This window comes from Pezoporus occidentalis, unplaced genomic scaffold (assembly GCF_034315485.1).
Source record: "Pezoporus occidentalis ecotype Australia unplaced genomic scaffold, CSIRO_AGI_Poc_V1 ctg1444, whole genome shotgun sequence".
Lineage (NCBI taxonomy): Eukaryota > Metazoa > Chordata > Aves > Psittaciformes > Psittacidae > Pezoporus > Pezoporus occidentalis.
In genome coordinates this window covers 27,748-48,283 of record NW_026913257.1, presented here as the reverse complement: position 1 = coordinate 48,283, position 20,536 = coordinate 27,748, and the positions used below count along the sequence as shown (strand labels likewise).

At 59.3% G+C, this 20,536-nt stretch overlaps 2 protein-coding genes across 2 annotated transcripts; both read right to left on the bottom strand.

Moving 5' to 3' along the window:
• Positions 1-673: 673 nt before the first annotated feature.
• Positions 674-6,233, bottom strand: TARS2 (threonyl-tRNA synthetase 2, mitochondrial; the record flags this gene model as incomplete). Its single annotated transcript, XM_062610120.1, has 7 exons — positions 6,141-6,233; positions 5,722-6,033; positions 4,649-4,766; positions 2,683-2,804; positions 2,474-2,591; positions 839-900; positions 674-768 (listed from the first exon to the last, which is right to left on the bottom strand). Coding segments are annotated over exons 1-7 (880 nt in total), but the record flags the coding sequence as incomplete, so codon positions are not given.
• A 1,551-nt stretch (positions 6,234-7,784) lies between these two features.
• On the bottom strand, positions 7,785-20,437 carry RPRD2 (regulation of nuclear pre-mRNA domain containing 2). The gene is made up of 11 exons (XM_062610122.1): positions 20,191-20,437; positions 17,203-17,332; positions 15,552-15,652; positions 15,058-15,135; positions 14,369-14,421; positions 13,825-13,951; positions 13,146-13,321; positions 12,492-12,777; positions 11,820-12,080; positions 10,904-11,107; positions 7,785-10,443 (listed from the first exon to the last, which is right to left on the bottom strand). Exons 1-11 carry the CDS (start codon positions 20,435-20,437, stop codon positions 7,814-7,816), a joined length of 4,293 nt encoding a protein of 1,430 aa, XP_062466106.1. The 3' UTR covers positions 7,785-7,813.
• Between the last annotated feature and the right edge of the window lie 99 nt (positions 20,438-20,536).

Sequence of the window (20,536 nt, the reverse complement as noted above, 5' to 3'; positions counted from 1 at the left end):
CATAGCACTGCCCCATAGCGTGTACCATAGCCCTGCCCCACAGCCCACACCATATCACTGCCTCATAGCACTGCCCCATAGCCGTGCCCCATAGCCCACCCCATAGCACTGCCCCATAGCACTGCCCTATAGCCCTGCCCCATAGCCCACTCCATAGCCCTGCCCCATAGCCCTGCCTCATAGCCTGCCCCATATCACTGCCCCATAGCCTGTCCCATAGCCCTGCCCCATAGCCCACCCCATAGCACTGCCTCATAGCACTGCCCCATAGCCGTGCCCCATAACCCGCCCCACAGCACTGCCCCATAGCCCTGCCCCATAGCCCACTCCATAGCCCTGCCCCATAGCCCGCCCCATAGCCCTGCCCCATAGCCCTGCCCCATAGCCCACTCCATAGCCCTGTCCCATAGCCCTGCCCCATAGCCCTGCCTCATAGCCCTGCCCCATAGCCCGCCCCATAGCCCTGCCCCATAGCCCTGCCCCATAGCCTTACCCCGTAGCCTGCCCCAGAGTACCACCCCATAGCCCTGGTCCACAGCCCCACCCCACAGCCCCAACCCACAGCCCTGCCCCATAGCCCCAACCCACAGCCCCGCCCCATAGCCCTGGTCCACAGCCCTGCCCCATAGCCCCACCCCATAGCCCCAACCCACAGCCCTGCCCCATAGCTTGCCCCACACCGACCGTACCGAGAGGATGCGCAGGGCCCCGATGAGCCCCGTGTGCCGCAGGAGGGGCCCGCGGCAGAGCTGGAGCTGGGGCCCGCACCTGAGGGGGAGCAGAGGCTGGGAGGGGGGCACAGGCAGGGCCCCCCCAGCCCCACAACCCCCACGCTCACCTGTAGAGAGTGGCCAATGGGGCCGGCACCGCCTCGAGCTGCTGCAGCTGGAACCGGTTGTGCTGGGGGGGAAAGGCGGTGACACCGGTACCACTGACACCGGTACCCCTGACACCGGTACCATTGACACAGTGTACCATTGACACCGGTACCATTGACACCGGTACCACTGACACCAGGTACCACTGACACCGGTACCCCTGACACCGGTACCATTGACACAGTGTACCATTGACACCGGTACCATTGACACCGGTACCATTGACACCGGTACCACTGACACCGGTACCATTGACACCGGTACCATTGACACCGGTACCATTGACACCGGTACCACTGACACCAGGTACCATTGACACCGGTACCATTGACACCGGTACCCCTGATACCGGTACCATGGACACCGGTACCATTGACACCGTTCCTCACTGACACCGGTACCATTGACACCGGTACCACTGGCCCCCGTACCATTGACACCAGGTACCATTGACACCGGTACCACTGACACCGGTACCATTGACACCGTTCCTCACTGACACCGGTACCATTGACACCGGTACCACTGACACCGGTACCATGGACACTGTTCCTCACTGACACCGGTACCATTGACACCAGTACCACTGGAACCGGTACCATTGACACCGGTACCATTGACAACGGTACCACTGACACCGGTACCACTGACACCAGGTACCATTGACACCGGTACCACTGACACCGGTACCACTGACACCAGGTACCACTGACACCAGGTACCACTGACACCGGTACCATTGACACCAGGTACCACTGACACCGGTATCATTGACACCGGTACCACTGATACCGGGTACCATTGACACCGGTACCATTGACACCGGTACCATTGACACCGGTACCACTGACACCAGGTACCACTGACACCGGTACCACTGACACCAGGTACCACTGGCCCCCGTACCATTGACACCGGTACCATGGACACCGGTACCATTGACACCGGTACCACTGACACCAGGTACCATAGACACCGGTACCATGGACACCGGTACCATTGACACCGGTACCACTGACACCAGGTACCATTGACACCGGTACCACTGACACCGGTACCACTGACACCGGTACCATTGACACCAGGTACCATTGACACCAGGTACCATTGACACCGGTACCACTGACACCGGTACCATTGACACCGGTACCACTGACACCAGGTACCATTGACACCGGTACCACTGACACCGGTACCATTGACACCGGTACCACTGACACCGGTACCACTGACACCGGTACCACTGACACCAGGTACCATTGACACCGGTACCCCTGACACCGGTACCATTGACACCGGTACCACTGACACCAGGTACCATTGACACCGGTACCACTGACACCGGTACCATTGACACCGGTACCACCGACACCGGTACCATTGACACCGGTACCACTGACACCAGGTACCACTGACACCGGTACCATTGACACCGGTACCATTGACACCGGTACCACTGACACCAGGTACCATTGACACCGGTACCATTGACACCGGTACCACTGACACCGGTACCATTGACACCGGTACCATTGACACCGGTACCACTGACACCAGGTACCACTGACACCGGTACCATTGACACCGTTCCTCACCTCCAGCAGCTCCCGGAGCCGTTCCCTCGGTGCCTCCAAGCGCTCGAAGCGGTGCCCGGCGCGGGCGAAGGCGGCGCAAGCCCCTTCCAGCGCCTGCAGGTCCCCACGCGGCACCGTCCTGGGGGGGGGACACGGACACACGTTGGGATGTGTGGGGCAGCCCCATAGCGGGCTATGGGGGGGTATGGGGGGGGGGTCCCCACTCGTACCGGTCGCCCATGTGCACGTCGCAGTGGAAGCCGTCCTCGGTGGCGCTGGCGCGGCAGAATGTGGCCCCATAGAACTGCTCCAGCACGGCCCCCAGCACGAAGGCTCCCGAGCGCCAGAAGGCCTGGGGGCAAGGGGGGGGGCAATGGGGGCTATGGGGCACAATTGGGGGGTGTGGGGCATAGGGGATGTGGGGCAGAAAGGGGGAATGTGGAGCATAAAGGACGGTGTGGGGCACAAGGGGGATGTAGGGCACAGGGGGGATGTGGGGCACAAGTGGGATGTGGGGCACAAGGGGGCTGTGGGGCACAGGGGGGAGAATGTGGGGCACAGGGGGGATGTGGGGCACAGCAGAGGATGTGGGTCACAATGGGGGGATGTGGGGCACAAGGGGGATGTGGTGCTCAAGGGATGTGGGGCACAAGGAGGATGTGGGGCACAAGGGGGATGTGGTGCTCAAGGGGGATGTGGTGCTCAAGGGATGCGGGGCACAAGCGGGATGTGGGGCACAAGGGGGATGTGGGGCACAAGGGGAATGTGGTGCTCAAGGGATGTGGGGCACAGCGGGATGTGGGGCGCAAGGGGGATGTGGTGCTCAAGGGATGTGGAACACAAGCGGGATGTGGGGCACAAGGGGGATGTGAGGCACAAGGGGGATGTGGTGCTCAAGGGATGTGGGGCACAAGGGGAATGTGGTGCTCAAGGGATGTGGAACACAAGCGGGATGTGGGGCACAAGCGGGATGTGGGGCACAAGGGGGATGTGGGGCACAAGGGGGATGTGGTGCTCAGGGGATGTGGGGCACAATGGGGGGATGTGGGGCACAAGGGGGATGTGGTGCTCAAGGGATGTGGGGCACAAGCGGGATGTGGGGCACAAGGGGGATGTGGGGCACAAGGGGAATGTGGTGCTCAAGGGATGTGGGGCACAAGGAGGATGTGGGGTACAAGGGGGATGTGGTGCTCAAGGGATGTGGGGCACAAGCGGGATGTGGGGCACAAGGGGGATGTGGGGCACAAGGGGAATGTGGTGCTCAAGGGATGTGGGGCACAAGGAGGATGTGGGGTACAAGGGGGATGTGGTGCTCAAGGGATGTGGGGCACAAGGGGGATGTGGGGCACAAGGGGAATGTGGTGCTCAAGGGATGTGGTGCTCAAGGGATGTGGGACACAAGTGGGATGTGGGGCATAAGGGGAATGTGGTGCTCAAGGGATGTGGGGCACAAGGGGAATGTGGTGCTCAAGGGATGTGGGGCACAAGGGGGATGTGGGGCACAAGGGGGATGTGGTGCTCAAGGGATGCGGGGCACAAGCGGGATGTGGGGTGCAAGGGGGATGTGGGGTACAAGGGGGATGTGGTGCTCAAGGGAAGTGGGGCACAAGGAGGATGTGGGGCACAAGGGGGATGTGGTGCTCAAGGGATGTGGGGCACAGCGGGATGTGGGGCACAAGGGGGATGTGATGCTCAAGGGATGTGGGGCACAAGGGGGATGTGGGGCACAAGGGATGTGGGGCACAAGGGGGATGTGGGGCACAAGGGGGATGTGGTGCTCAAGGGATGTGGGGCACAAGGGATTTGGGGCACAAGGAGGATGTGGGGCACAAGGGGGATGTGGGGCACAAGGGGGATGTGGGGCACAAGGGGAATGTGGTGCTCAAGGGATGTGGGGCACAAGGAGGATGTGGGGCACAAGGGGGATGTGGGGCACAAGGGGGATGTGGGGCACAAGGGGAATGTGGTGCTCAAGGGATGTGGTGCTCAAGGGATGTGGGACACAAGTGGGATGTGGGGCATAAGGGGAATGTGGTGCTCAAGGGATGTGGGGCACAAGGGGAATGTGGTGCTCAAGGGATGTGGGGCACAAGCGGGATGTGGGGCACAAGGGGGATGTGGGGCACAAGGGGGATGTGGTGCTCAAGGGATGTGGGGCACAATGGGGCCGCTATGGGGCAGGAGCAGCCCCCCCACCTCTCGCCCCTCTGCCGAGTTGAAGTCCAGCAGCTCCAGGTCGCTGTCGCCCTCCAGCGGCTGCTCCAGGTCCTGCAGGGCCCCGTTCACGCGGGCCACGAGCGCCGCCTCCGCCGCCCTGCGGGACACGGGCACACGTGGGGGAGCTGTGGGGCGCTATGGGGTTTCTATGGGTCCCTATGGGGTTTCAATGGGTCCCTGTGGGGTTTCAATGGGTCCCTATGGGGTTTCTATGGGTCCCTATGGGGTTTCTATGGGTCCCTATGGGGTTTCAATGGGTCCCTATGGGGTTTCAATGGGTCCCTGTGGGGTTTCTATGGGTCCCTATGGGGTTTCAATGGGTCCCTATGGGGTTTCTATGGGTCCCTGTGGGGTTTCAATGGGTCCCTATGGGGTTTCAATGGGTCCCTACGGGGTTTCTATGGGTCCCTATGGGGTTTCTATGGGGCTCTAAGGGGTGTATATGGGTCTCGATGAGGTCTCTGTGGGGTCTCTATGGTGTCTCTGTGGGGTTTCTATGGGTCTCTGTGGGTTCCTATAGGGTCTCTATGGGCTCTCTGTGGGTCTCTATGGGTCACTATGGGGTCCCCGTGGGGCTCTATGGGGTCTCTATGGGTTCCTAGGGGTCTCTATGGGTGTCTATGGGTCTCCATTGGTGTCTCTGGGGTCTCTATGGAGTCCCTATGGGTCCCTATAGGTTTTGTATGGGCCTCTATGGGTATCTACGGAGCTCTATGGGTCTCTATAAGGTCTCTATGGGGTCTCTATAGGTCCCTATGGGTCCCTATGGGTCCCTATGAGTCTCTATGGGTCCCTATGGGTCCCTATGGGGTCTCTATGGGTCTCTATGGGTCCCTATGAGTCTCTATGGGTCCCTATGGGTCCCTATGGGGTCTCTATGGGTCTCTATGGGTCCCTATGGGTCTCTATGGGTCCCTATGAGTCTCTATGAGTCCCTATGGGTCTCTATGGGGTCTCTATGAGGTCTCTATGGGTCTCTATGGGTCTCTATGAGGTCTCTATGGGTCTCTATGGGTCTCTATGGGTCCCTATGGGTCTCTATGGGTCCCCACCCCAGCTCCGCCGCCACCATGTAGGGCGTGGTCTGCAGGGCCCGGCCGGGCAGGAGGCGGCCCCCGGGCAGCGCGATGCGGATGGGGGCGCCGGGGGCGGGGCTTCCGGTGCTCCCGGTCCCGCTTCCGGTGCTCCCGGTTCCATTTCCGGTGCTCCCGGTCCCGTTTCCGGTGCTCCCGGTCCCGTTTCCGGTGCTCCCGGTTCCATTTCCGGTGCTCCCGGTCCCGTTTCCGGTGCTCCCGGTCCCGTCGTTCCCATCCTGGCGGAGCCGCTGGAACAACCGGAAGCGGTCAGGATCGGGCCCGGAGACCGGGGGACAGGGGTCAAAGGTCACGGTGGGGTGCAGGGGTCCCGGGGGTGGGGGAGGGGCGGTCCCGGTAAGGGGGGGAGGGGGAGGAGGAGGGGGGAGGGGCTCACCCGGTACCGGCGCGGGGCTCCCGCGAGCAGCAGCGCCCTGGGCGCACGCGTCATGACGTCAAGTTCCGCTCCTTCCGTCGCCGCGCTATGACGTCATCGGAGGGGCTAATGGGAAGCACGCCTGAAGCCCCGCCCCGAGGCGGCTCGACCAATCCGCTTGGAGGGGGGGGGCGTGGTCAGCGCGGAGGGGGCGGAGTCCTGGTTCTCCCCCGCCGCCCGCAATGGATTCGCCCGCCCCTAGCGCGGCCCCGCGGTACCGGAGGGAACCATGGGGAGGGATGGGGAGGGATACAGGCATGGGTGGAAACGGGATAACGGGGTAACGGGGTACTGGGATAACGGGATAATGGGATAACGGGATAATGGGGTAACGGGATACTGGGATAACGGGATAATGGGATAACGGGATAACGGGATACTGGGATAACGGGATAATGGGATAACAGAATACTGGGATAATGGGATAATGGAATACTGGGATAACGGGATAATGGGATAACGGGATAATGGGATAACGGGATACTGGGATAACGGGATAATGGGATAACGGGATAATGGGATACTGGGATAACGGGACAACGGGATAATGGGATAACGGGATACTGGGATAATGGGATAACGGAATACTGGGATAACGGGATAATGGAATACTGGGATAACGGGATAACAGAATATTGGGATAACAGGATAACGGAATACTGGGATAACGGGTTAACGGAATACTGGGATAATGGGATACTGGGATAACGGGTTAACGGAATACTGGGAAAACGGGATACTGGGATAACGGGTTAACGGGATACTGGGATAACGGGATACTGGGATAATGGAATACTAGGATAACGGGATAATGGGATAACGGGATAACAGAATACTGGGATAACGGGATAATGGGATAACCGGATAACCGGACCCCTCCCCCCCCCCCCGGTGCAACCCAGAGCGAAAGAAAAGGAGCCGCCACCTCCTGGTGTTTTGGAGTCTTTATGTGGATATTGAACCCTACACCTTGATCAACCGCAACGATGGATTCTAGCAACTAAAAACCAACCCCCCAAAAAAGAGAAAATCAAGTAAAATCCCAACTTCATATAAAAGCCGCCGTTTTTTGAGGGGGGGGGGACGGGACAGGGGGTGGGGCCCTGGCAGGCTCCATCCGCGCGCTTCCAGAGGGTGATTCCCAAGGGATTCCTGTTCAGAGCCCCAAATATGGGGGGGGGACCAACGCTGCCGGGGGCTGTTTGTGCCATTGGGGGGGGGGGGCTGAACTGGGGGAGCTCAGCACCATAAAGGGAAGGGTTTGGGGCCTTCGTCCCCCCCACCCCAGCAACGTTGGACCCTTCCTCTTCTTTTTTATCGTTTTTCCCCCTTTTTTTTTGCATTCATTTTAACGCTTTTCAGTGCTTTGGGATGGGGGGCAGGAAAAGGCTTTTCCTGGGCGCTGGAGCAAAAAACGAAGGGAAATTGGAAAGAAAAAAGCGTAAAATTAGAGAATATTTAATTTAGAGGTTTTTTTTTTGGGGGGGGGGGAGGGGAGGGGCAAGGAAGAAAAAAAAAAAAGGGGGAAAAAGTGGAAAACAGAAGGAAAAATCCCAAGGGGGAAGCGCTGCTCTAGAGGCGCGTGGGGGGGATTAGGGTTAGGGGGGGGTGATGTCTGCGCTCAGGGCGGCTGCTTCAGTACCGGGGGGGGAAAAAGGGGCGTTTGGGGGTGAAGAAGGGGGCCCCCCCCCTGCCAAAGGGGGGTCGTGGCCGTTTCAGGCTATGGAAGGGGTCTCTGCTCCCAAAGGGCTCCCTGGGCCTGAACTCGGTGCGGGGGTTCCTGAGCAGCACCCCCCCGCGCCCCCCGGTGCTTGGGGGGGGGCCCAAAGGCCTCGGTGCTGCTGCTGCCGCTGCTCCCCCCCCAGCCAAGGGATCCCTGGACAGGGGGGTCATGGCCACGGCTTCCCGAGCGCGGGATAAAGGAGCCGGGCCCAGATCCCGGCTTTGGGGCTGAGCTTCCCGGGATGCGGCGTGGCCGGAGAAATGCTCCTTGAGTGTCCCAGGGTGGAGGGAGCCGTGCTCCAGAGCCGGGGGGGGCGGCGGCGGGGGAGGCGGCGGCGGCGCTGGGAAGGGGCCGGCGGCTCCGTGCTCCCCCGCTGCCGGAGCTTGGGATGGGAAGGGGATGTTGGGATGCTCGCCGGGAACGGGCGGCGGAGGGGGAGCGGGGAAAGGGACGCCGGGATGGTCGATGGCGGCGGGGGGGGGCAGCGCGAGCGGAGCTGAGGCTTCCTTGGCGAAGGGGTTGCTGTGATCCACGGCCGGCAGGCGATCCCTTGGGAATAAGGCGCCGTGGTCCTTGGGGGGGGGGCCTGGATCCCGCGGGAAGGGAGTCCCGTGCTCCATGGCAGGCGGTGGCGGCGGTGCCGCCGCCAAGTGATGCTCGAAGGGCGCGGTGAAGCTGTTGCTCCGGAAGTTGTTGACGCTCTCCGGGAACGGCGGCGGAGCCGCCACGTGCTCCTTGTAGGGAGTCGGGAATGCCGCCGCCATGGCGGGATGCTCCGAGGGGCCGTTGCTGAAGGCGCCGCCAGCACCGGCGCCGAGCTCGAACCAACCCCTGCTCCCTTCCCGTCCGTGGCCTCGGCTCCCTTTGCCCAAGCCCCGGATGGATTCCACCGTCTGGATGGGTTCTCCCGGCATTCCGCGGTTGGAAGCGTTGTGGTAGCCCAAGGTTTCGATGGGAGCCCCTTTCTCCTCGCCGCCGTCAGGTAAGTCCAAGCAGGAGGAGGAGGAGGAGGAGGAGGAGACGCGCGTCTCGATGCGGAAGTGCTCCTCCTGCCCTTTGCCTTTGGGATCGCCAGCCTCGGATTTGGGAACGGCAGCAAAATGCTTCTCTTCCGAGGGTTTGCGCGAAGCGTTTTTGAGCATGGTCTTGAATTCCATGGTGGACGTGGTGGAGATGGGAGAAGCCAAAGGTTTCTCCACGTTGGGAAGGGACGCTTGGGAAGAGAACAGGGAACGGAGGGGAAGGGAGTGGGGAGAGTCCGGGAACGGCTTGGGAGCGAGGCCGGGATGCGCCACGGCCTTGGGCAGGGCGTTGTGGTTGGAGTCGGCGGCGAAGAAGGCGTCGTTCTTCCCGGGGGAATGAGATCCATCCGAGGTGGAATCGTTGCCCCGGAGGCCATAGCTCCCATAGAGCCCCGGGGATGCAGCCAAGGGGTCGCAGGGCTCGCTCTGCTCCAGGATGGATCTCATGGATGGAGGGAAGGGGGCCTTCATCCCGAAGTCCTGCACCCTCTGCGCGTAGGCGGGCAGGAGCGGCTGGAATTCCGCGCCTTCGGAAAGCTTCCTGGATTTCAGGATGGATTTGGTGGGTTTCTTCTCCAGGTTGAGCATGGCGGCCGGCGGCGGCCCCGCGTACTCGAAGTCGCGGTAATCCTCATCCTCGTGGAAAGGGGCGTCGGGATAGAACTTCTCCTGGGAGGATTCCAGCAAGGAGGAAGGCAGCTCCAGGCTGTCGGCAGGCTGCTTGTAGAGCCCGCCGGGAGATTCCCTGCCCATCCCAAAGGGCCGGTAGGAATGCACGGCGCTGGGAAGCTCTTGGGAATAGCCCTCGTCCCGGCTCTGCAGCGGGGACCGCGTGCTGCTGGGAGTGGAAGAGCCCGGGCTCATGATCTTGGACAGCAAGGAGATGGTATCCACGGTGCTGGCGGCGGGTTTATCCATCATCTCATCCTGGGTAGGGGTCCCGCTCCGCTCATCCCGCACCGGCGTCCCGTCCACGTTATCCATGGAAGCGCTGCTGGGAGCCCGTTGGAAGTCGGGTGCGTGGCTTTCCGGCGCCGTGCCGGCCCCTAAGCTGCTGAGGATGGGGATGTTCAAGTTGAGGCCGCTGAAGCCCGGGTTTCCCTTCAGGAAGTTGTGGATCTTCATCTCCAGGCTGGGAGAAGGCGGCTCCGCTTCCAGCTTGGCTTTGGGAAGCTCGGAGCCTTGAGCCAGAGGGGTTTCTGCGGGCAACAGGGATGAGGGGCTCGGGGGGTGGGAGCTGGGAAAGGCCAAGGAATTGCTTGGAGGCTTAAAAGAAGGGATGCCCGGGGGGGGTCCAATGGGGGCTTTGTTAACAGGGGCGGAGGAGACCTCGGCACTGGAGGAGTTGGGAGAATACCCGAAGCCTTTGGATAGGAAGGACTGGGAGCTGGGAGGAGGAACATTCCTGCCCTTCCCGCTGGGAATGCTGGCGCCGGCGGGAGAGGCGGCGGTGCTCTGGGAAGAGGCTTCGCTGGCTTGAACGGAGCTTCCAGCCACGCTCTGGAGCAGGGAGGATAAACCTGGGAAGAGCAGAACCCGGGAGGGGGGGTGAGGCCCAAATCCCACCTCCATGGGAGGAACTTCCCGATCCCGAGCCCTGGAAGTGGCTTTGCCCATGGGGGATGTGGAAGTCTCCGTCCCAGTGGCACCGCGCCGCCTCGGTCGCCACGGTCCCTGTTGCAGAGGGCGAGCGCAAAGCCCTGCAGGGTTCTGCATGGCACCGGGGTCATGGCACATGGATGGAGCCACCCAGGAATCAGGGAATGCTTTGGGATGAAGGGACCGTAAAGCTCATCCGGTTCCAGTGGCACCTTCAGCCTAAGACCCCACCTCCGGCAGCTTAAAGCCATCCCCGCGTGCGCTACGGGAGAAGGCAGTGGGATTCACCGAGGGTTTCCTATATCCCAATTTAAGGAATTCTCCCCTCTGTATCCCGGATAAAGGCTGCCATTCCCACCCCCCCCATCCCCGCTCCGGTACCTTGCAAAGCCGGCGCCGTCTGGGGCTGCGTTTTGGACAGAGCGGACAGAATGCTTTCCGGAGTGATTTCCACTTTGGAGAGGATGTTGGCCAAGGGATTGGGAGGAGCAGAGGGGGGGGCCAGGGCGGGAGGCTTCAGGCCACTGCTGAGAGCTGTGGGGCTCGTGGGGGTGCCCGGAGAAGGCCTGGAAGCTGGGCTCACACCTAGGACAGAGGGGACAGCGTGCTCAGTGCCATCGCTTTGGGCCCCAAAGGATGCTCTTTAGCTCCAGAGGATGCTCTCTAGCCCCAAAGGATGCTCTCTAGCCCCAGAGGATGCTCCTTAGCCCCAGAGGATGCTCTTTAGCCCCAGAGGATGCTCCTTAGCCCCAAAGGATGCTCCTTAGCCCCAAAGGATGCTCCTTAGCCCCAGAGGATACTCCTTAGCCCCAGAGGATGCTCTTTAGCCCCAGAGGATGCTCTTTAGCCCCAGAGGATGCTCTCTAGCCCCAAAGGATGCTCTCTAGCCCCAGAGGATGCTCCTTAGCCCCAGAGGATGCTCCTTAGCCCCAGAGGATGCTCTTTACCCCCAGAGGATGCTCTTTAGCCCCAAAGGATGCTCTTCAGCCCCAAAGGATGCTCTTCAGCCCCAAAGGATGCTCTCTAGCCCCAGAGGATGCTCCTTAGCCCCAGAGGATGCTCTTTAGCCCCAGAGGATGCTCTCTAGCCCCAAAGGATGCTCTCTAGCCCCAGAGGATGCTCCTTAGCCCCAGAGGATGCTCTTTAGCCCCAGAGGATGCTCTTTAGCCCCAAAGGATGCTCCTTAGCCCCAAAGGATGCTCTTCAGCCCCAAAGGATGCTCTTCAGCCCCAAAGGATGCTCTCTAGCCCCAGAGGATGCTTCTTAGCCCCCAAAGATGCAAGAGCTCAGCACCCACCTGTGTTCTTCATCACCGAGGTCAAGCTGCTGAGGATGGAGCTGATCTTGGCCAGGTCCACGTTGGCCAGGTTGGGCAAGGCAAGGGCAGGGGCCGGAGGGGCGGGCGCTGCCTTCGGGGCCGGAGGGGTCGGGGGGGCCTGGGTTGGTGCCGGCACCGGCACCGGCACTGGGGTTGGGGCCGTGGTGCTGGGCACGGCTTTGGGGATGCTTTCAGGCTTGGGGGGTGCTGGAGCCGTCGGCTTCTCCTTCCTCTCTTCCACTGCAAGGGGGGGAGAACAAAACCCCATCACAGAGGTGCTTGGGATACCGGGTTTTCCCATGGGATTCGGTCTAATTCATGGAATTCTGGCATGGGTTGGGGGGAAAGGGAGCCCTTCCACTAGAGCAGGATGCCCCAAGCTGGCCTTGAGCACTGCCAGGGCTGGGGCAGGCCCAGCTCCTCAGGGCACCCTGCGCTCCCAGGGAAGAACTTCCTTCTCTCCAAGCTGAATTCCCATGGGAAACACAGGATTCCCAGGGAAACACCTCAGAAAGCAGCCTGGGAGATGGGAATGGTCAGCACCAGGGTGTGAAGCAGAAGCCCATTGGCTCCCAAGCCAGCCCTCTGGGCATCCTCCCCATCCCAAAGGATGCTCCAAGGGGCAATTCCGGTTACCCCACCACCACCCACCGATGATTTTGGATGCGTCGTCCTCCACATCGGAGAGCTCCATGTCCTCCACGTCCCGGTTATCCGTCACCGGCTCCGGAGACGCCGGCTTCCGGCTCCCGAGCGCCGGCGAACGGGCGGGATCCTCCTCTCCCATGCCTTGGAATGGCGACTCGGAGCCCGTGGGAGAGGGGGCATCCATGCTGGGGGAAGGGACGGGAGACTCCTCCGGATCGGGAAGCGTCGCTTTCAACTGGTCCAGCTTCTTCTTTAGGTTGCTCACGCGGTTGGCAAAGGTTTTGTAAGCCTAAAGGAGGAGAAGGGCATGGAGTTATTATGGGATGTTTCCCTAAGGGTGCAGCTTGGGAAAAGCATCGCCAGCTCTGCTTTGCCCGGGACCTGCAGGCCAAGAGCCATTAGGGAAAGGGAAGGGAAAACCTTTTCCCAGTGGCTCCATATCCCGAATCCCGCTTCCGACCGACCCTGCTGCTGGGCCTGGGTGTTCTCCCCAAGCCATCCCCAATTCCCACTTTATTCCTGTAGTTTGGATGCCGAGGGCTCTTCCCATCCTTTGAGAAGCACAACCCTGCCCCCCCCCACCGCCTTGGATCTTGGGAGCATCCGACCCCTGAATCCCGCTTCCCTTTGGGAAGAGGAGGGGATGCCTCCACTCACGTTGGCCACCACCTTGACTTCCTTGTACTGAGCCTCGTAGAAGATCCCGGCGTTTTCCAAGGCCTCCGTGAGGGAGGGCCCGTTCTTCACTTGCTTGTCCAGGCCATTGACGAATTCCTCCAGCTTGGAACTGGCTTCCTCAAATTCCTTGGAGAACTTCTTCCCTCCCGTTTTATCTGCACGGAAGGGAAGCAGGAAGCGAGGAGCTCAGCAAGGGAAGAGCTTCCCATCCCAATCCCACTCCCTTCTTCCAGCAGGTTGAAGCCATTCCCTTTATCCCGCCCCTCCATCCCTGCATCCAAAGCCTCCTTTAGGCCCTGGAGCTCCTCCATGCAGTATCCATGACATTCCAGAGCCCAACGTCAGGCAGCTCGGCTTCAATTTCCCTTTGCCCCAGCTCAAGCCTGAACGTGCTGCAGCCTATTGGACTCATGGCTGGGGTGGGGGGTGTGTGATCCCCTCTGATGGATCCTAATCCACTTCCAACACCAAATCCCACCTGATTTAACGGGATTGGGATGCTCCAAAGACAACACAGCCCCTAAACGGGGGGGTTGAAGAGCCCCAAGGCTTCCCATTAACACAGCTCCTGCTCCAAGGCTCCAAGGAGAGGGGGGAGCATCCGGAGCTGGATGTCATTCCCAAAGGAATGCTGGTGCTTGCTCCATGTTATCCTCACCTTTGAGACACTTGAGGGTCTCGGTGCTGCAGACGTCGACGCGGAGGGTGGAAAGCTGCTTCTCCTTGAGCTCCATCTGCTCCTCGGAGCGCTTGTACGAGAGCAGCTCCTCGATGAGAGCCTGCGGCTGGGGAGCGAGGGAAGCATGGAAAAGCTGGGAATGGCAGGGATGAGCCCCAGCGCTCTGCTGCTTCCCGGGGGGGGGTTCCATGGGATCATGGAATGGTTTGGGATGAAGGGAGCTTCACACTCAGCCCGTTCCATGGCAGCAGGATGCTCCAGCACTGCCAGGGATGGGGCATCCAAACCTCCTCCCTTCAACCCATCCCTGTGTCCCAGCACCCTCCCAGGGAAGAGCCCAGATCCCATCTCCATTCCCCTTATCCTGCTCTTCCATCCCTTATCCCAAACCCCTCTTCCCGGTCTCCCGGAGCCCTTTCAGGCACTGGGGCTGCTCCGAGGTCTCTCCTTCAGGAGCTTTCCCTTCTCCATAGGAACCCCGGCGCTTCCCAACCGAGCCCCAGGGCAACCGGATTCCACTTACCCTGAACTCAGCCACAATCTTGGACTTCAGAGCAGCTTTGGGATTGGTGGATGCTGTCGGGATAAAGAGCAGGGATAAGGGAGAGCAGAAGGCACCAAGAGGCACAAGCAGCAGCTTCACATCAGCATCGAACCAGATCCTGCTCTTCCTGCTTCCAATCCCTCTCCATACACAGCCTTCAGTGCTCTCTGCCTTTTGGGAAGAGGAACCCCTACAAGAGTTGATCCAGGAGCCTCATCCAAGGAGTTGCAAGGAATCTCCTAGCACTTCCCAAGTGCCAGGCCCGAAATCCATCCTTTCCTGCCCCCCAAACCAGGAGAAGAAGCACGTTTCACCCTGCACCCATGCTGAAGGCAGCACCACTGGGGTTTGGGAAGCAGCTTGGGATGTGAAGGCAAGGACTGAATGCTTCCAGACTCTTGGATCAACCTGATGGGGGCACCCAACAGAGCTTATGGGATGTTCCTCCAGCCCTTAAGGCTTTAGAATGCAAGAGATGACTAAATCAGAGCATCCTTAAGCTATGGACCACACTCAACTCCATGTGCTGCTCCATTGTGGATCTTCTGAGCTCCACCTCCTCTTCCCAAATCCCTGGCCTTTTCCTCCCTCTCTTCCCTTAGGATCACCAAGCACCTGTTTGCTCCTGCTTTTCCTGCTCAATCCCAGAATTCCCATGGGATCCTTACCCGGAGCTTTCTTCCATGCCTTATTGGGTTGTTTGCTGAGGGTTTCTTTCAGCTGCTTCTGAGTTTTGAACGTGGTACCTGGAAAACAGGGCAGGATTTGCAAGCAGGCAGCAGGGAATTCCCTAGGGATAACGCTGGGGTTTGGGGGGGGGTGGGGGGCCACAGGGAAAGAGGGAAGAGGAAGTCGGATCCAATGGACATGGGATGCGCCCGCATCCCCTCCAGCTCTCCCTGTGGCCCTGAAGCAAAGGGGGTTCCTCATTTGGGTACCACTGCCTCTTCCATCACCTTCCCCATCAACCCTTATCCCAACTGGTACCCAAGGAGAGCCAGGGCGCTGTGGGCCCGGCTTGGAGGAGCCCTGCTCCTTCCCATCCTGCTTCCTCCCAGCTGGAATAACTCCAGCTCCTATGGGAAGGACTCGGAGCTGCTTCAGGGATGCACATGAGGACCGTGGCTTCCCAAAGCAGAGGGGCAAAGGGGGAGGAACTCACTCAGAGCTTCCTTTAGGGCCAGGATGGTTTCCTCTGGGTACACGTTCCGGTCCTCCCAGATCTTGAAGATCCTCTCGATGGATTTGGATACGGATGGATCCCTGGAAAAGAGAGGAACGGGGGGGGTTTGCCTTACCCTGGCACTGGGATCCCTCCCAGTTCCACACTGGGAAGAGGTCGGGATTGAACTGCAGGGAGCCTCCAGGTGATGCTCTAAAGGCTCTAGCAGCGCATCCGCGTGCTTGGAATGAGCCAGACACTTCCCACAGGCCTTTTTGGGGTGAAATGAGGAGGTTTTAGAGCAATAGGATCCTTCCATGGCAAACACCATTGACACAGGAGCTAATGCTCCGTGCTTTCCCTAGGTCCTGCCCTTTAAACACCAGGATTAAGGAACATTCCAGAGGCAAACGGAGGGCAGGAAGCAGAGGCAGGGATGGGATGGGGCTCAGCCCACTGGGATCCACACCAGTGCCCCATCGTCCCATCCCATGTTATTCCAATCATGGAACCATGGCATGGGTTGGGTTGGGAAGCTTCTCCCACAGATCCCATCCCAGTCTCCCCTCTCCTCCACCCTAACCCTAACCCAACCCCATTACATGCTGCAATTAAACCCCCTTCCATGATGGAATTACCCCCCCCTCCAAACCCCATTCCATACTGGAATTAAACCCCCCCCACCCCATTCCATGCTGGAATTAAACACCCCCCAGCCCCATTCCATGCGGGAATTACCTCCCCCCCAACCCCATTCCCTGCGGGAATTACACCCCCCCCCAACCCCATTCCATGCGGGAATTACACCCCCCCCAACCCCATTCCATGCGGGAATTACCTCCCCCCCAACCCCCATTCCATGCGGGAATTACCCCCCCCCCCCCAAACCCCATTCCATGCAGGAACTACCCCCCCCCAACCCCATTCCATGCTGGAATTAAACCCCCTTCCATGCAGGAATTACCCCCCCCCACCCCATTCCATGCGGGAATTACGCCCACCCAACCCCATTCCATACTGGAATTACCCCCCCCAACCCCATTCCATGCGGGAATGACCCCCCCAACCCCATTCCATGCGGGAATTACCCCCCCAACCCCATTCCATGCGGGAATGACCCCCCCAACCCCATTCCATGCTGGAATTAAACCCCCTTCCATACTGGAATTACCCCCCCCCCCAACCCCATTCCATGCTGGAATTAAACTCCCTTCCATGCGGGAATTACCCCCCCAACCCCATTCCATGCGGGAATTACCCCCCCCCAACCCCATTCCATGCAGGAATTACCCCCCCCAACCCCATTCCATGCTGGAATTAAACCCCCTTCCATACTGGAATTAGCCCCCCCCAACCCCATTCCATGCAGGAATTACTCCCCCAACCCCATTCCATGCGGGAATTACCCCCCCCAACCCCATTCCATGCGGGAATTACCTCCCCCCAACCCCATTCCATGTGGGAATTACCCCCCCAACCCCATTCCATGCGGGAATTACCCCCCAACCCCATTCCGTGCGGGAATTACTCCCCCCCAACCCCATTCCACACTGAAACGGCACTGCCGTCCCTCCCCCCTTCTGCAGCATTCCAAAGGGGCCAGATCCCTGTTTTGGGAATCTCCCCCCCCCCCCCCCCGTTGAGGACTCACTTGACCAAGGAGGCGGCCTCGGGCAGCACTTCGGCGAAGGCGTCGCGGAAGACGATGGCGTTCTTGCGCTTGCAGTTCTGGATGACGTCGTTGGCCAGGTAGAAGAGGTTGAGGCGGTGGGGAAAAGCGGCTGGAAGCAACGGGAATACCGAGGGCATCAAACGGGAGCAAAACCCAACTCAAACCAATTCAACCCAACCCAACTCAACCCAATCCAATCCAACTCAACCCAACTCAACCCAACCCAATCCAACTCAACCCAACCCAATCCAACTCAACCCAACTCAAACCAATTCAAACCCAACCCAACCCAATCCAACTCAACCCAACTCAACCCAATCCAATCCAACTCAACCCAACCCAATCCAACCCAACTCAACCCAATCCAACTCAATCCAACCCAACTCAATCCAATCCAACCCAACTCAACCCAATCCAATCCAACTCAACCCAACTCAACCCAACCCAATCCAACTCAACCCAACCCAATCCAACTCAACCCAACTCAAACCAATTCAAACCCAACCCAACCCAACCCAACTCAACCCAACCCAACTCAACCCAATCCAATCCAACTCAACCCAACCCAATCCAACCCAACTCAACCCAATCCAACTCAATCCAACCCAACTCAATCCAATCCAACCCAACCCAATCCAACCCAACTCAACCCAATCCAACCCAACTCAACCCAATCCAATCCAACCCAATCCAACCCAACTCAACCCAATCCAATCCAACTCAATCCAACCCAACTCAATCCAATCCAACCCAACCCAATCCAACTCAACCCAATCCAATCCAACCCAACTCAACCCAATCCAACCCAACTCAATCCAATCCAACCCAACTCAACCCAATCCAATCCAACTCAACCCAACCCAACCCAATCCAACTCAACACAATCCAACCCAACTCAACCCAATCCAACTCAACTCAACCCAATCCAATCCAACCCAACCCAATCCAATCCAACCCAACCCAATCCAATGCAACTCAACTCAACCCAATCCAATCCAATCCAACCCAACTCAACCCAAGCCTCCTAGGAAGGGGGTCAGGGGGGGGTCTGATCGCTGCCTGCAATAGGATGGAGCCGGGCTCGGATCCCATGGGATGGGGTCAAATGGGAATGGCTTCCAGCTGCCCCAGGGGGGGGTTGGATGGGGCTGAGGAGCAGTTCCTTGCCCCAAAGGGTGCTCAAGGCTCTCGATGCCATGGGGTGGGCTTGGGGGGCAGGAACGGAGGAGCTGTAAGGGGTTTGCCATGGGCGATTCCATGACTTCCTATGGGTGATTCCACGATTTCCCATGGGTGATTCCATGATTTCCCATGGGTGATTCCACGATTTCCATGGGTGATTCCATGATTTCCATGGTGGATTCCATGATTTCCCATGGGTGATTCCATGATTTCCATGGTGGATTCCATAATTTCCATGGGTGATTCCATGATTTCCCATGGGTGATTCCATGACTTCCTATGGGTGATTCCACGATTTCCATGGGTGATTCCATGATTTCCCATGGGTGATTCCACAGTTTTCCATGGTTCATTCCATGATTTCCCATGGGTGATTCCACGATTTCCCATGGTGGATTCCATGATTTCCCATGGGTGATTCCACGATTTTCCATGGGTGATTCCATGATTTCCCATGGATGATTCCACAGTTTTCCATAGTTCATTCCATGATTTCCCATGGGTGATTCCATAATTTCCCATGGGTGATCCCTTGATTTCCCACGGTGATTCCATGATTCCCCATGGGTGATTCCACAGTTTCCCATGGGTGATTCCAGAGTTTTCCATGGTTCATTCCATGATTCCCCATGGGTGATTCCATAATTTCCCATGGGTGATCCCTTGAATTCCCACGGTGATTCCATGATTCCCCATGGGTGATTCTACAATTTCCCATGGGTGATTCCATGATTTTCCATGGTTCATTCCATGATTTCCCATAGGCGATTCCATAGTTTTCCATGGTTCATTCCATGATTTCCCATGGGTGATTCCATGATTTCCCATGGGTGATTCCACATTTTCCCATGGGTGATCCCTTGATTTCCATGGGCGATTCCATGATTTCCCATGGGTGATTCCATGATTTCCCATAGGTGATCCCTTGATTTCCATGGGTGATTCCACAGTTTTCCATGGTTCATTCCATGATTTCCCACAGTAAATTCCATGATTTTCCATGGGTAATTCCAAGATTTCCCACATCCCATCCTTCCGACGGGCATTAACGCATCCAACCGGTGCTACCGGTGCCTTGGAGAGGGCTCATCCCCACCTTCGCTCCGCATGGATCCCACGGGATCGGCTTGGGATGAAAGCACCTTAAAGCTCAGCCACCTCCACAGACCCAGACCCCTTCCATAGGGCAGGATGCTCCGAGCCCCATTGAACACTGCAGGGATAGGGGCAGCCCCAGCACCGCAATTCCCAACTCTCCTCATTCCCAGCCTCTTGCGGCTCCAGCTGGAGACGGGATGGGGCCAAAAAGCCGGGAATGGAGACGCCAGCCCCAAAGCCCCAAATCCTCTACCCAAAGAGCTCCAAACGTTGGGAATTCCAGGGGTTTCTTTGCACTTCCAAGGAGCTACAAGGTGGGAAAGGAGCCCAAAAGCAAGGAGGAAGGCAGGGAAAAGAGGCTCTGCTCCATAGGGATGGAAGGAGGAAGCGGGGGGGTACCAGGAGCTCCAGTCCAAGAGGCTGAGGATGGGTCCATGCAGGAATGGGGGCAGAGATGGGCTCAGGCTGCAGTCCCCTCTTTAAGCCCAGCGTAAAGCACCCTCAATCACCAACAGGGAAAGCGGGAATGCTCTCCCTCTATCCCTGCTGGAATCCCTATGGAGCTCCCTAAACCCAACTCCTTCAGGCCTATACAAACACCCCCCCCACACACACACCGTGTCCCTATGGGCCCGGCCCCCAACCCCGCCGGTGTTACCGGAGGGGCCCCCCCCCGCTCGCACTCACAGCGCCGCAACCACTTCATCCAGTGGCAGACGATGGTGCTGTGGTGCCGCTTGTTCTCCAGGCACCACGAGGACAGGCCCTGGATGGACTCCATGGTGTTGGTGACCGCCTGCAGCTTCCGATCCAGCGAGGCCTCCAAAGACGACGACGACGACGAAGAAGAGGAGGAGGCGGCGGCCGCCGACGACGAAGAGGAGGAGGAGGAGGACGACGAGGCCCGCCCGCCGCCTCCGCCGCCCGCCGCCATCTTCGGGCCCTCCCGGAGCAGCGCTCGGCGGCCTCGTTACCCCCCCCCCCCCTCCTCCCCTCCGCCGCCTCAGCGGCTCGGGGCCTTCAGCGGCGGCCC

What these genes read in the sequence shown, in the direction of transcription:
- RPRD2 (XM_062610122.1), bottom strand. Translation starts at nt 20,437, where the DNA reads ATGGCGGCGGGCGGCGGAGGCGGCGGGCGGGCCTCGTCGTCCTCCTCC. An exon ending in GATGAAGTGGTTGCGGCGCT is followed by an intron (nt 17,333 to 20,190) that starts GTGAGTGCGAGC and finishes CGTTGCTTCCAG; the next exon opens with CCGCTTTTCCCCACCGCCTC. An exon ending in GGCCCTAAAGGAAGCTCTGA is followed by an intron (nt 15,136 to 15,551) that starts GTGAGTTCCTCC and finishes CCTGTTTTCCAG; the next exon opens with GTACCACGTTCAAAACTCAG.